This window comes from Salvelinus fontinalis, unplaced genomic scaffold (assembly GCF_029448725.1).
Source record: "Salvelinus fontinalis isolate EN_2023a unplaced genomic scaffold, ASM2944872v1 scaffold_0287, whole genome shotgun sequence".
Classification (NCBI taxonomy): domain Eukaryota; kingdom Metazoa; phylum Chordata; class Actinopteri; order Salmoniformes; family Salmonidae; genus Salvelinus; species Salvelinus fontinalis.
The window spans coordinates 83,340-100,000 of NW_026600496.1; the positions used below are offsets into that span (position 1 = coordinate 83,340).

The 16,661-nt window shown below is 46.7% G+C and overlaps 1 protein-coding gene across 1 annotated transcript in view; it reads left to right on the forward strand.

The window, feature by feature from the left end:
* Positions 1-4,268: 4,268 nt before the first annotated feature.
* The window catches only part of LOC129845394 (metalloprotease TIKI1-like), a 93,430-nt gene continuing 81,037 nt past the window's right edge, over positions 4,269-16,661 (forward strand). Inside the window, exons 1-2 of the mRNA XM_055913307.1 lie at positions 4,269-5,312; positions 7,302-7,862. Coding sequence (XP_055769282.1) covers positions 5,205-5,312; positions 7,302-7,862 — 669 coding nt within the window. The 5' untranslated portion in view covers positions 4,269-5,204. The remainder of the gene's footprint in view (positions 5,313-7,301; positions 7,863-16,661) is intronic.

A 16,661-nucleotide genomic window follows, 5' to 3' on the forward strand; every position in this document is an offset into this window, starting at 1 on the left:
GTTGAGGGGTGGGATAGGTTGAGAGTAGTTGAGGGGTGGGATTGGCTGAGAGTAGTTCAGGGGTGGGATTGGCTGAGAGTAGTTGAGGGGTGGGATTGGCTGAGAGTAGTTGAGGGGTGGGATAGGCTGAGAGTAGTTGAGGGGTGGGATAGGCTGAGAGTAATTGAGGGGTGGGATTGGCTGAGAATAGTTGAGGGGTGGGATTGGCTGAGAGTAGTTGAGGGGTGGGATTGGCTGAGAGTAGTTGAGGGGTGGGATTGGCTGAGAGTAGTTGAGGGGTGGGATTGGCTGCGAGTAGTTGAGGGGTGGGATTGGCTGAGAGTAGTTGAGGGGTGGGATTGGCTGAGAGAGTTTAGGGGTGGGATAGGCTGAGAGTAGTTGAGGGGTGGGATTGGCTGAGAGTAGTTGAGGGGTGGGATTGGCTGAGAGTAGTTGAGGGGTGGGATAGGCTGAGAGTAGTTGAGGGGTGGGATTGGCTGAGAGTAGTTTAGGGGTGGGATTGGCTGAGAGTAGCTGAGGGGTGGGATTGGCTGAGAGTAGTTGAGGGGTGGAATTGGTTGAGAGTAGATAAGAGATGGGATTGGCTGAGAGTTTTTGAGGGGTGGGATGGGCTAAGAGTAGTTGAGGGGTGGGATTGGCTGAGAGTAGTTGAGGGGTGGGATTTGCTGAGAGTAGTTGAGGGGTGGGATTGGCTGAGAGTAGTTGAGGGGTGGGATTGTCTGAGAGTAGTTCAGGGGTGGGATTGGCTGAGAGTAGTTGAGGGGTGGGATTGGCTGAGAGTAGCTGAGGGGTGGGATAGGCTGAGAGTAGTTGAGGGGTGGGATTGGCTGAGAGTAGTTGAGGGGTGGGATTGTCTGAGAGTAGTTGAGGGGTGGGACTGGCTGAGAGTATTTGAGGGGTGGGATTGGCTGAGAGTAGTTGAGGGGTGGGATTGTCTGAGAGTAGTTGAGGGGTGGGATTGGCTGAGTAGTTCAGGGGTGGGATTGGCTGAGAGTAGTTGAGGGGTGGGACTGGCTGAGAGTAGTTCAGGGGTGGGATTGGCTGAGAGCAGTTGAGGGGTGGGATTGGCTGAGAGTAGTTGAGGGGTGGGATTGGCTGAGAGTAGTTGAGGGGTGGGATTGGCTGAGAGTAGTTGAGGGGTGGGATTGGCTGAGAGTAGTTGAGGGGTGGGATTGGCTGAGAGTAGTTGAGGGGTGGGATTGGCTGAGAGTAGTTGAGGGGTGGGATTGGCTGAGAGTAGTTCAGGGGTGGGATTGGCTGAGAGTAGTTCAGGGGTGGGATTGGCTGAGAGTAGTTGAGGGGTGGGATTGGCTGAGAGTAGTTGAGGGGTGGGATTGGCTGAGAGTAGTTTAGGGGTGGGATAGGCTGAGAGTAGTTTAGGGGTGGGATAGGCTGAGAGTAGTTGAGGGGTGGGACTGGCTGAGAGTAGTTGAGGGGTGGGATTGGCTGAGAGTAGTTGAGGGGTGGGATAGGCTGAGAGTAGTTGAGGGGTGGGATTGTCTGAGAGTAGTTGAGGGGTGGGATTGGCTGAGAGTAGTTCAGTGGTGGGATGGGCTGAGAGTAGTTGAGGGGTGGGATTGGCTGAGAGTAGTTGAGGGGTGGGATTGGCTGAGAGTAGTTGAGGGGTGGGATAGGCTGAGAGTAGTTCAGGGGTGGGATTGGCTGAGAGTAGTTGAGGGGTGGGATTGGCTGAGAGTAGTTCAGGGGTGGGATTGGCTGAGAGTAGTTGAGGGGTGGGATTGGCTGAGAGTAGTTTCGGGGTGCGATAGGCTGAGAGTAGTTGAGGGGTGGGATTGGCTGAGAGTAGTTCAGGGGTGGGATTGGCTGAGAGTAGTTGAGGGGTGGGATTGGCTGAGAGTAGTTGAGGGGTGGGATTGGTTGAGAGTAGATGAGAGATGGGATTGGCTGAGAGTTTTTGAGGGGTGGGATGGGCTAAGAGTAGTTGAGGGGTGGGATTGGCTGAGAGTAGTTCAGGGGTGGGATTGGCTGAGAGTAGTTGAGGGGTGGGATTGGCTGAGAGAGTTTAGGGGTGGGATGGGCTAAGAGTAGTTGAGGGGTGGGATTGGCTGAGAGAAGTTGAGGGGTGGGATTGGCTGAGAGTAGCTGAGGGGTGGGATAGGCTGAGAGTAGCTGAGGGGTGGCATTGGCTGAGAGTAGTTGAGGGGTGGGATAGGCTGAGAGTAGTTCAGGGGTGGGATTGGCTGAGAGTAGTTGAGGGGTGGGATTGGCTGAGAGTAGTTGAGGGGTGGGATAGGCTGAGAGTAGTTGAGGGGTGGGATAGGCTGAGAGTAATTGAGGGGTGGGATTGGCTGAGAATAGTTGAGGGGTGGGATTGGCTGAGAGTAGTTGAGGGGTGGGATTGGCTGAGAGTAGTTGAGGGGTGGGATTGGCTGAGAGTAGTTGAGGGGTGGGATTGGCTGCGAGTAGTTGAGGGGTGGGATTGGCTGAGAGTAGTTGAGGGGTGGGATTGGCTGAGAGAGTTTAGGGGTGGGATAGGCTGAGAGTAGTTGAGGGGTGGGATTGGCTGAGAGTAGTTGAGGGGTGGGATTGGCTGAGAGTAGTTGAGGGGTGGGATGGGCTGAGAGTAGTTGAGGGGTGGGATTGGCTGAGAGTAGTTCAGTGGTGGGATGGGCTGAGAGTAGCTAAGATATAGCCTTTGTCCTCCGAAGAGGGGGTGGGCGACGGGCCAATAAATACAATTTATTAAATGATCATATCTACCTTGGCACATAACAACCTTTACTTTAGGACATATTCCCAGATGTAAAATTAAATAGGAAGAAAGGGAATCTCTTTCAGGGACTGTGTTCAGCCACTAGAGGGTGCTCCTACCCATTCTACGTGTGATGATCAGGGAGAACTAGGTATTATACCACATCATTTAGGCCTTCAGTCAGGCTTGGGGTCAATTCCATTTAAATTCCAGTCCATTCAGAATGGGCCTTGGAGGTCATAGGTGGTCCCTCCTTCCCCCCCTCAGACAATCCTTCAGGTGAAGAAGCCGGATGTGGAGATCCTGGGCTGGCGTGGTTACACGTGGTCTGCGGTTGTGAGACCGGTTGGACTTACCGCCCAATTCTCTAAAACGATGTTGGATGCAGCTTATAGTAGAGAAATGAACATTAAATTATCTGGCAACAGCTGTGGTGGACATCCCTGCAGTCAGCATGCCAATTATATGCGCCCTCAAAACTTGAGACATCTGTGTCATTGTGTTGTGTGACAAAACGGCATAATAGCACAAGGTGCACCTATGTAATGATTATGCTGTTTAATCAGCTTCTTGATATGTCACACTTGTCAAGTGGATGGATTATCTTGGCAAAAGAGAAATGCTCACTAACAGGGGATGTAAAGAAGATTGTGAGAGAAATATGCTTTTTTTTTGTGTCTATGGAACATTTCTTGGATTTTGTATTTCAGGACATGGAACATGGGAACAACACTTTACATGTTGCATTTATATTTTTGTTCAGTGTACATCGTTTTATACACTTTTATAATAAACATGTTTAAAATAAATCAATAAAAATGTGTCTGATAAATTCCCATTGACATGAAGGACATTATAAACCCGAGGACCATTTTACAGTGGCTACAATTTATAGTACTGTTGATTTTTATTGTGTAACCATGGGATTTATTTACCAACAAACCAACTGTCTTTGAGTAAAAAACTCTATTTTTAATTTACTTTACTCTTTACATCAACATATAGTCTGTCATTAACTGTGCGCTGTGAGAGTTATAATTGCGACAGAATGTTCTCAGAACGGGGTGTTGCCATATTCTGCTGGTAATGTCGTGTTGGGTTAGCAGGTAGGACATTAGCAGGACAATATGGAACTACAAGGTAATCCAAACAGCCCCGCCTGCCCTCCTCAAATGCGGCGCCGCTAATAGTCAACCCAGTCCATTATCTCTAGCCCACTCAATAAAGGACGGTCAGTGATTTACCATAATAATGGTAATAATATTTGCTATTTGATAAGTTAGGCCTAGGCTTCCTGGTTAAATAAAGGTAATACATGTGTTATTATAAGAACAATAAAACTGTATTCATTTTCAGTCACCTAAATACGTTGTAATTGTTTACTTGGTTTATTCTATTCCTGGGTGTGAAATCACTTGTCCCACTATCAATGTAGCTAGCCTACTGTTGTGGATCAGAGAGTGATCCCTGGACAACCACGCTACAACCCTGTCCAGTATGTCTTGAAAGCCCCGGATAAAAGCCTGGAGGAATAGAACAACCGTAGTCGGTTTCTACTTTTGAAGTGAATGCGTGTGTATATATCCCGCCACGACCTGCGGAGAGTGAGATGTTCAATCAGATTGCACAGCATGAGTGTGCAAGCGGAGGGAGGGGGGTGCAGGCAGGAGGGTAGGTATGCCCCATGCCTGAGCCTGACAGAGATGCTCACACTCCAGCAACACTGTGAGGGAGTAATGAGTGGAGTCTGGAGTTATGGAAACACAGACGACACGGTAAAGAACGTTTCTTCGAGGATTCGCGTACGGTTGATGCCGCTTGGAGTTGGACAACCGGATTCTAAATAAAGTGTTGCAATGTTCGAATTCCGATCAGCACTTGTACGTTAATTTGTATCAGCGGTCCTGCTTTTGGGAGGTAGAGCAGAATAACAACGTCGCAGCAAGGAGGAATTCCACCGCTCATTTCGGAACCCGCGGTGCACGTCGTTTTTAGTTGAGAACATAACCTGTTGCTCGAGTGCACTTTGGATACGAACGTACTCATCGTGCGCAGTCTGCTCGGTTATACGAGTGAGTGGGCTATGAACACGGGACATATAGATTTGATCGGTCTTATTGAGGACGTGTAGTCTAGTCTACTATCGGCGGAGCTAGTTGTAGGCTTCCCTGGCGTGCCATGCGAGGCACCTTTATTATCAGATATGAGGGAAACAGCGTGACGACATAGCCACCAAACAGCGTCAATGCTTTTCCAGGAGGGTCAACATAACAACACTCAAGTTATGTATTGAAAACAATTTCACTCAAACATGAGTTCTTCCGCCTGCAGAAAGGTAGATATACTATACGTCGGCGTGTTTGACTTATTATTTACATGGAACTGAAATTCGGAAATTAATTTAGGCAATTTTCCCCCGGAGCGAGTTGTTTTTTTGGGTAGCTTCATCTTGCGACACGTTGTGAAAATAGCGTGCACGTTTGGAGTTACAATGCTGGTCTATTGGGTCACATTTATTCAAGCGTTCCTAATATTGCTGGTGAAAGGAGCCGACCAATGGAGCCTCCGGGAGTCCTCTAACTGCGAGCTCAATAAGAAAGTAAGTGCTCTCATATCACGGTCTTTCTAATATAATTAGCCTTACATCTAAGTAAATTAAACCCCTTTTTCTCTACAATGTAACGGTTAGTATTTAAATCAACCGGGATTTGAGTAGGCCTATTTGAATGTCCACTGTTCAGTTTTAGCTTATAAATATGTTATGTGATTCTTCTTCCGTTCACTTTTTTATTTACGAAATTGGTTATTTAGGCTAGTTCATTCATTCATTCAACCTGTAAAGTTTCCATTTTCCTCTGAGAGCGCAGTCCATATCAGATGTGTATTGTGTTAGTCTAGTGTACTGCAAATAAGACATTATCAGTCCATTATCGAGCCTCAAATAGTCTACCACATTTAGAATCAACAGACTCAGTCAATTTAAATAGCTCCCAGTTCCCGCTATCTATTTGCAGTGGATAATAACTAGTAGGTGTTTGTGTTTGTGGTTATTGTACGTCTGTTTTAGAAGGGCGACCAATTAAAATAGTTTGTTTGTCCATATCTTTGTTTAACTTTAGTGACATAGTTGGTGAATGACATCACACACACACATAGCCGTAAGACCATTGCTCACATAAATGACTTTATATGATCAGGTTTTGGGTTGACCACACTAATGTGGTTTTATAGCCTGGTAATAACACTAATGTGGTTTTATAGCCTGGTAATAACACTAATGTGGTTTTATAGCCTGGTAATAACACTAATGTAGTTTTATAGCCTGGTAATAACACTAATGTGGTTTTATAGCCTGGTAATAACACTAATGTGGTTTTATAGCCTGGTAATAACACTAATGTGGTTTTATAGCCTGGTAATAATAACACTAATGTGGTTTTATAGCCTGATAATAACACTAATGTGGTTTTATAGCCTGGTAATAACACTAATGTGGTTTTATAGCCTGGTAACAATACTAATGTGGTTTTATAGCCTGGTAATAACACTAATGTGGTTTTATAGCCTGGTAATAATAACACTAATGTGGTTTTATAGCCTGGTAATAATAACGCAAATGGGGTTTTATAGCCTGGTAATAATAACACTAATGTGGTTTTATAGCCTGGTAATAATAACACTAATGGGGTTTTATAGCCTGGTAATAATAACACTAATGTGGTTTTATAGCCTGGTAATAACACTAATGTGGTTTTATAGCCTGGTAATAACACTAATGTGGTTTTATAGCCTGGTAACAACACTAACGTGGTTTTATAGCCTGGTAATAATAACACTAATGTGGTTTTATAGTCTGGTAATAACACTAATGTGGTTTTATAGCCTGGTAAAAGTAACACTGATGTGGTTTTATAGCCTGGTAATAATAACACTAATGTGGTTTTATAGCCTGGTAATAATAACACTAATGTGGTTTTATAGCCTGGTAATAACACTAATGTGGTTTTATAGCCTGGTAACAACACTAACGTGGTTTTATAGCCTGGTAATAATAACACTAATGTGGTTTTATAGCCTGGTAATAATAACACTAATGTGGTTTTATAGCCTGGTAACAACACTAACGTGGTTTTATAGCCTGGTAATAATAACACTAATGTGGTTTTATAGCCTGGTAATAATAACACTAATGTGGTTTTATAGCCTGGTAACAACACTAACGTGGTTTTATAGCCTGGTAATAATAACACTAATGTGGTTTTATAGCCTGGTAATAATAACACTAATGTGGTTTTATAGCCTGGTAATAATAACACTAATGTGGTTTTATAACCTGGTAATAATACTAATGTGGTTTTATAGCCTGGTAATACTAACACTAATGTGGTTTTATAGCCTGGTAATAATAACACTAATGTGGTTTTATAGCCTGGTAATAATAACACTAATGTGGTTTTATAGCCTGGTAATAATAACACTAATGTGCTTTTATAGCCTGGTAATAATAACACTAATGTGGTTTTATAGCCTGGTAATAATAACACTAATTCACTCATGTTTCTTTTTCTTCTTCTTTCACCGTTGGCAGCAAAGTGATCTGAACTCTTTCCTGTGGACCATCAAACGTAACCCTCCGTCCTACTTCTACGGCACGATCCACGTCCCTTACACGCGCGTCTGGGACTTTATCCCAGAGAACTCCAAGAAAGCTTTCCAGGAGAGCAACATGGTTTACTTGGAGCTGGACCTGACTGATCCTTACACCATCTCAGCCCTGACCAGCTGCCAGCTCCTCCCTCAGGGGGGGACACTACAGGATGTTCTACCCAGAGACATCTACGGACGCCTCAAGAGGCACTTGGAGTACGTCAAACTCATGATGCCATCGTGGATGACTCCTGACCAGAGGGGTAAAGGCCTCTACGCTGACTACCTGTTTAATGCAATAGCGGGGAACTGGGAGAGGAAGAGGCCTGTTTGGGTGATGTTGATGGTGAACTCGTTGACGGAGGCGGACATTAAGACGAGGGGGGTCCCGGTGTTGGATCTGTACCTGGCTCAGGAGGCAGAGAGGATGAGGAAGAGAACAGGCGCTGTGGAGAAGGTGGAGGAGCAGTGTCACCCGCTCAACGGACTCAACTTCTCTCAGGTGAGTCTGAAAGTTAACCTTATTTCCTATATAGTGCGGCTCTACTTTTACCCAGAACCCTCTTGTACCCTATTCCCTATATGTTGGAGGGTTTTCAAGCTACTGAATCTGCCGGCTAAATAAATCCTGCCAGGAGATGGTGATGTTTCAAATAGGGTTGGGTTAAATGCAGAAGACACATTTCAGTTGAAGGCATTCAGTTGTACAACTGACTAGGTATCTCCCTTTCCCTTTACAACTGACTAGGTATCCCCCTTTCCCTTTACAACTGACTAGGTATCCCCCTTTCCCTTTCCAACTGACTAGGTATCCCCCTTTCCCTTTCCAACTGACTAGGTATCCCCCTTTCCCTTTACAACTGACTAGGTATCCCCCTTTCCCTTTACAACTGACTAGGTATCCCCCTTTCCCTTTCCAACTGACTAGGTATCCCCCTTTCCCTTTACAACTGACTAGGTATCCCCCTTTACAACTGACTAGATATCTCCCTTTCCCCTTACAACTGACTAGGTATCCCCCTTTCCCTTTCCAACTGACTAGGTATCCCCCTTTCCCTTTACAACTGACTAGGTATCCCCCTTTCCCTTTCCAACTGACTAGGTATCTCCCTTTCCCCTTACAACTGACTAGGTATCTCCCTTTCCCCTTACAACTGACTAGGTATCCCCCTTTCCCTTTCCAACTGACTAGGTATCTCCCTTTCCCCTTACAACTGACTAGGTATCTCCCTTTCCCCTTACAACTGACTAGGTATCCCCCTTTCCCTGTACAACTGACTAGGTATCCCCCTTTCCCTTTCCAACTGACTAGGTATCCCCCTTTCCCTTTCCAACTGACTAGGTATCCCCCTTTCCAACTGACTAGGTATCCCCCTTTCCCTTTACAAGTGACTAGGTATCCCCCTTTCCCTTTACAACTGACTAGGTATCCCCCTTTCCCTTTACAACTGACTAGGTATCCCCCTTTCCCTTTACAACTGACTAGGTATCCCCCTTTCCCTTTACAACTGACTAGGTATCCCCCTTTCCCTTTACAACTGACTAGGTATCCCCCTTTCCCTTTACAACTGACTAGGTATCCCCCTTTCCCTTTACAACTGACTAGGTATCCCCCTTTCCCTTTCCAACTGACTAGATATCCCCCTTTCCCTTTACAACTGACTAGGTATCCCCCTTTCCCTTTCCAACTGACTAGGTATCCCCCTTTCCCTTTCCAACTGACTAGGTATCCCCCTTTCCCTTTCCAACTGACTAGATATCCCCCTTTCCCTTTCCAACTGACTAGATATCCCCCTTTCCCTTTACAACTGACTAGGTATCCCCCTTTCCCTTTCCAACTGACTAGGTATCCCCCTTTCCAACTGACTAGGTATCCCCCTTTCCCTTTCCAACTGACTAGATATCCCCCTTTCCCTTTCCAACTGACTAGGTATCCCCCTTTCCCTTTCCAACTGACTAGGTATCCCCCTTTCCAACTGACTAGGTATCCCCCTTTCCCTTTACAACTGACTAGGTATCCCCCTTTCCCTTTCCAACTGACTAGATATCCCCCTTTCCCTTTCCAACTGACTAGGTATCCCCCTTTCCCTTTCCAACTGACTAGGTATCCCCCTTTCCAACTGACTAGGTATCCCCCTTTCCCTTTACAACTGACTAGGTATCCCCCTTTCCCTTTCCAACTGACTAGGTATCCCCCTTTCCCTTTACAACTGACTAGGTATCCCCCTTTCCCTTTCCAACTGACTAGATATCCCCCTTTCCCTTTCCAACTGACTAGGTATCCCCCTTTCCCTTTACAACTGACTAGGTATCCCCCCTTTCCAACTGACTAGGTATCCCCCTTTCCCTTTACAACTGACTAGGTATCCCCCCTTTCCAACTGACTAGGTATCCCCCTTTCCCTTTCCAACTGACTAGATATCCCCCTTTCCAACTGACTAGATATCCCCCTTTACAACTGACTAGATATCCCCCTTTCCAACTGACTAGATATCCCCCTTTCCCTTTCCAACTGACTAGGTATCCCCCTTTCCAACTGACTAGGTATCCCCCTTTCCCTTTCCAACTGACTAGGTATCCCCCTTTCCAACTGACTAGGTATCCCCCTTTCCCTTTCTAACTGACTAGGTATCCCCCTTTCCCTTTCCAACTGACTAGGTATCCCCCTTTACAACTGACTAGGTATCCCCCTTTCCAACTGACTAGGTATCCCCCTTTCCCTTTCTAACTGACTAGGTATCCCCCTTTCCCTTTCCAACTGACTAGGTATCCCCCTTTCCCTTTCCAACTGACTAGGTATCTCCCTTTCCCCTTACAACTGACTAGGTATCTCCCTTTCCCCTTACAACTGACTAGGTATCCCCCTTTCCAACTGACTAGGTATCCCCCTTTCCCTTTCTAACTGACTAGGTATCCCCCTTTCCCTTTCCAACTGACTAGGTATCTCCCTTTCCCCTTACAACTGACTAGGTATCTCCCTTTCCCCTTACAACTGACTAGGTATCCCCCTTTCCAACTGACTAGGTATCCCCCTTTCCCTGTACAACTGACTAGGTATCCCCCTTTCCCTTTCCAACTGACTAGGTATCCCCCTTTCCCTTTCCAACTGACTAGGTATCCCCCTTTCCAACTGACTAGGTATCCCCCTTTCCCTTTCCAACTGACTAGATATCCCCCTTTCCCTTTCCAACTGACTAGATATCCCCCTTTCCCTTTCCAACTGACTAGATATCCCCCTTTCCCTTTCCAACTGACTAGATATCCCCCTTTCCCTTTCCAACTGACTAGGTATCCCCCTTTCCCTTTCCAACTGACTAGATATCCCCCTTTCCCTTTCCAACTGACTAGGTATCCCCCTTCCCCTTTCCAACTGACTAGGTATCCCCCTTTCCCTTTCCAACTGACTAGATATCCCCCTTTCCCTTTCCAACTGACTAGATATCCCCCTTTCCCTTTCCAACTGACTAGATATCCCCCTTTCCCTTTCCAACTGACTAGATATCCCCCTTTCCCTTTCCAACTGACTAGATATCCCCCTTTCCCTTTCCAACTGACTAGATATCCCCCTTTCCCTTTCCAACTGACTAGGTATCCCCCTTTCCAACTGACTAGATATCCCCCTTTCCCTTTCCAACTGACTAGATATCCCCCTTTCCCTTTCCAACTGACTAGGTATCCCCCTTTACAACTGACTAGGTATCCCCCTTTCCCTTTCCAACTGACTAGATATCCCCCTTTCCCTTTCCAACTGACTAGATATCCCCCTTTCCCTTTCCAACTGACTAGGTATCCCCCTTCCCCTTTCCAACTGACTAGGTATCCCCCTTTCCCTTTCCAACTGACTAGGTATCCCCCTTCCCCTTTCCAACTGACTAGATATCCCCCTTTCCCTTTCCAACTGACTAGGTATCCCCCTTTCCCTTTCCAACTGACTAGATATCCCCCTTTCCCTTTCCAACTGACTAGGTATCCCCCTTTCCAACTGACTAGATATCCCCCTTTCCCTTTCCAACTGACTAGATATCCCCCTTTCCCTTTCCAACTGACTAGGTATCCCCCTTTACAACTGACTAGGTATCCCCCTTTCCCTTTCCAACTGACTAGATATCCCCCTTTCCCTTTCCAACTGACTAGATATCCCCCTTTCCAACTGACTAGATATCCCCCTTTCCCTTTACAACTGACTAGATATCCCCCTTTCCCTTTACAACTGACTAGGTATCCCCCTTTCCCTTTACAACTGACTAGGTATCCCCCTTTCCCTTTACAACAGACTAGGTATCCCCCTTTCCCTTTACAACTGACTAGGTATCCCCCTTTCCCTTTCCAACTGACTAGGTATCCCCCTTTCCCTTTACAACTGACTAGGTATCCCCCTTTCCCTTTCCAACTGACTAGGTATCCCCCTTTCCAACTGACTAGATATCCCCCTTTCCCTTTACAACTGACTAGGTATCCCCCTTTCCCTTTCCAACTGACTAGGTATCCCCCTTTCCCTTTCCAACTGACTAGGTATCCCCCTTTCCCTTTCCAACTGACTAGGTATCCCCCTTTCCCTTTCCAACTGACTAGGTATCCCCCTTTCCCTTTCCAACTGACTAGATATCCCCCTTTCCCTTTCCAACTGACTAGATATCCCCCTTTCCCTTTCCAACTGACTAGGTATCCCCCTTTCCAACTGACTAGGTATCCCCCTTTCCCTTTACAACTGACTAGGTATCCCCCTTTCCCTTTCCAACTGACTAGGTATCCCCCTTTCCCTTTCCAACTGACTAGGTATCCCCCTTTCCCTTTACAACTGACTAGATATCCCCCTTTACAACTGACTAGGTATCCCCCTTTCCCTTTACAACTGACTAGGTGTCCCCCTTTCCCTTTACAACTGACTAGGTATCCCCCTTTCACTGTACAACTGAATAGGTATCCCCCTTTCCCTTTCCAACTGACTAGGTATCCCCCTTTACAACTGACTAGGTATCCCCCTTTCCCCTTTACAACTGACTAGGTATCCCCCTTTCCCTTTCCAACTGACTAGGTATCCCTCTTTCCCTTTCCAACTGACTAGGTATCTCCCTTTCCCCTTACAACTGACTAGGTATCTCCCTTTACAACTGACTAGGTAGCCCCCTTTCCCTTTACAACTGACTAGGTATCCCCCTTTACAACTGACTAGGTATCCCCCTTTCCCTTTACAACTGACTAGGTATCCCCCCTTTACAACTGACTAGGTATCCCCCTTTCCCTTTCCAACTGACTAGGTATCCCCCTTTCCCTTTCCAACTGACTAGGTATCTCCCTTTACAACTGACTAGGTATCCCCCTTTCCCTTTACAACTGACTAGGTATCCCCCTTTCCCTTTACAACTGACTAGGTATCCCCCTTTCCCTTTCCAACTGACTAGGTATCCCCCTTTCCCTTTCCAACTGACTAGGTATCCCCCTTTCCCTTTCCAACTGACTAGGTATCCCCCTTTCCCTTTCCAACTGACTAGGTATCCCCCTTTCCCTTTACAACTGACTAGGTATCCCCCTTTCCCTTTCCAACTGACTAGGTATCCCCCTTTCCCTTTACAACTGACTAGGTATCCCCCTTTCCCTTTCCAACTGACTAGGTATCCCCCTTTCCCTTTCCAACTGACTAGGTATCCCCCTTTCCCTTTACAACTGACTAGGTATCCCCCTTTCCCTTTACAACTGACTAGGTATCCCCCTTTCCCTTTACAACTGACTAGGTATCCCCCTTTCCCTTTACAACTGACTAGGTATCCCCCTTTCCATTTACAACTGACTAGGTATCCCCCTTTCCCTTTACAACTAACTAGGTATCCCCCTTTCCCTTTACAACTGACTAGGTATCCCCCTTCCCCTTTACAACTGACTAGGTATCCCCCTTTCCCTTTCCAACTGACTAGATATCCCCCTTTCCAACTGACTAGGTATCCCCCTTTCCCTTTCCAACTGACTAGGTATCCCCCTTTCCCTTTCCAACTGACTAGGTATCCCCCTTTACAACTGACTAGGTATCCCCCTTTACAACTGACTAGGTATCCCCCTTTCCCTTTACAACTGACTAGGTATCCTCCTTTCCCTTTACAACTGACTAGGTATCCCCCTTTCCCTTTCCAACTGACTAGGTATCCCCCTTTCCCTTTCCAACTGACTAGGTATCCCCCTTTCCCTTTCCAACTGACTAGGTATCCCCCTTTCCCTTTACAACTGACTAGGTATCCCCCTTTCCCTTTACAACTGACTAGGTATCCCCCTTTCCCTTTCCATCTGACTAGGTATCCCCCTTTCCCTTTCCAACTGACTAGGTATCCCCCTTTCCATTTCTAACTGACTAGGTATCCCCCTTTCCAACTGACTAGGTATCCCCCTTTCCCTTTCCAACTGACTAGGTATCCCCCTTTCCCTTTCCAACTGACTAGGTATCCCCCTTTCCCTTTCCAACTGACTAGGTATCCCCCTTTACAACTGACTAGGTATCCCCCTTTACAACTGACTAGGTATCCCCCTTTCCCTTTACAACTGACTAGGTATCCTCCTTTCCCTTTACAACTGACTAGGTATCCCCCTTTCCCTTTACAACTGACTAGGTATCCCCCTTTCCCTTTCCAACTGACTAGATATCCCCCTTTCCCTTTCCAACTGACTAGATATCCCCCTTTCCCTTTACAACTGACTAGGTATCCCCCTTTCCCTTTCCAACTGACTAGATATCTCCCTTTCCCCTTACAACTGACTAGGTATCCCCCTTTCCCTGTACAACTGACTAGGTATCCCCCTTTCCCTTTCCAACTGACTAGGTATCCCCCTTTCCCTTTCCAACTGACTAGGTATCCCCCTTTCCAACTGACTAGGTATCCCCCTTTCCCTTTACAAGTGACTAGGTATCCCCCTTTCCCTTTACAACTGACTAGGTATCCCCCTTTCCCTTTACAACTGACTAGGTATCCCCCTTTCCCTTTCCAACTGACTAGATATCCCCCTTTCCCTTTACAACTGACTAGGTATCCCCCTTTCCCTTTCCAACTGACTAGGTATCCCCCTTTCCCTTTCCAACTGACTAGGTATCCCCCTTTCCCTTTCCAACTGACTAGGTATCCCCCTTTCCCTTTCCAACTGACTAGGTATCCCCCTTTCCCTTTCCAACTGACTAGGTATCCCCCTTTACAACTGACTAGGTAGCCCCCTTTCCCTTTACAACTGACTAGGTACCCCTCCTTTACAACTGACTAGGTATCCCCCTTTCCCTTTACAACTGACTAGGTATCCCCCTTTCCCTTTACAACTGACTAGGTATCCCCCTTTCCAACTGACTAGGTATCCCCCTTTCCCTTTCCAACTGACTAGGTATCCCCCTTTCCAACTGACTAGGTATCCCCCTTTCCCTTTACAACTGACTAGGTATCCCCCTTTCCCTTTCCAACTGACTAGATATCCCCCTTTCCCTTTACAACTGACTAGGTATCCCCCTTTCCCTTTACAACTGACTAGGTTTCCCCCTTTCCCTTTCCAACTGACTAGGTATCCCCCTTTCCCTTTACAACTGACTAGGTATCCCCCTTTCACTGTACAACTGACTAGGTATCCCCCTTTCCATTTACAACTGACTAGGTATCCCCCTTTCCCTTTCCAACTGACTAGGTATCCCCCTTTCCCTTTACAACTGACTAGGTATCCCCCTTTCCCTTTACAACTGACTAGGTATCCCCCTTTCCCTTTACAACTGACTAGGTATCCCCCTTTCCCTTTACAACTGACTAGGTATCCCCCTTTACAACTGACTAGGTATCCCCCTTTCCCTTTCCAACTGACTAGGTATCCCCCTTTCCCTTTACAACTGACTAGGTATCCCCCTTTCCCTTTCCAACTGACTAGGTATCCCCCTTTACAACTGACTAGGTATCCCCCTTTACAACTGACTAGGTATCCCCCTTTACAACTGACTAGGTATCCCCCTTTCCCTTTACAACTGACTAGGTATCCCCCTTTCCCTTTCCAACTGACTAGGTATCCCCCTTTCCCTTTCCAACTGACTAGGTATCCCCCTTTCCCTTTCCAACTGACTAGATATCCCCCTTTCCCTTTACAACTGACTAGGTATCCCCCTTTCCCTTTCCAACTGACTAGATATCCCCCTTTCCCCTTTCCAACTGACTAGGTATCCCCCTTTCCCTTTCCAACTGACTAGGTATCCCCCTTTCCCTTTCCAACTGACTAGATATCCCCCTTTCCCCTTTCCAACTGACTAGGTATCCCCCTTTCCCCTTTCCAACTGACTAGGTATCCCCCTTTCCAACTGACTAGGTATCCCCCTTTCCCCTTTCCAACTGACTAGGTATCCCCCTTTCCAACTGACTAGGTATCCCCCTTTCCCTTTACAACTGACTAGATATCCCCCTTTCCCCTTTACAACTGACTAGATATCCCCCTTTCCCCTTTCCAACTGACTAGGTATCCCCCTTTCCCCTTTCCAACTGACTAGGTATCCCCCTTTCCAACTGACTAGGTATCCCCCTTTCCCCTTTCCAACTGACTAGGTATCCCCCTTTCCAACTCACTAGGTATCCCCCTTTCCCTTTCCAACTGACTAGATATCCCCCTTTCCCTTTCCAACTGACTAGGTATCCCCCTTTCCCTTTACAACTGACTAGATATCCCCCTTTCCCTTTCCAACTGACTAGGTATCCCCCTTTCCCTTTACAACTGACTAGGTATCCCCCTTTCCCTTTCCAACTGACTAGGTATCCCCCTTTCCCTTTACAACTGACTAGGTATCCCCCTTTCCCTTTACAACTGATTAGGTATCCCCCTTTCCAACTGACTAGATATCCCCCTTTGCCTTTCCAACTGACTAGGTATCCCCCTTTCCCTTTACAACTGACTAGGTACCCCCCCTTTACAACTGACTAGGTATCCCCCTTTCCCTTTCCAACTGACTAGGTATCCCCCTTTCCCTTTCCAACTGACTAGATATCCCCCTTTACAACTGACTAGGTATCCCCCTTTCCAACTGACTAGGTATCCCCCTTTCCCTTTCCAACTGACTAGGTATCCCCCTTTCCCTTTACAACTGACTAGGTATCCCCCTTCCCCTTTACAACTGACTAGGTATCCCCCTTTCCCTTTCCAACTGACTAGGTATCCCCCTTTCCAACTGACTAGGTATCCCCCTTTACAACTGACTAGGTATCCCCCTTTACAACTGACTAGATATCCCCCTTTCCCTTTCCAACTGACTAGGTATCCCCCTTTCCCTTTCCAACTGACTAGGTATCCCCCTTTCCCTTTCCAACTG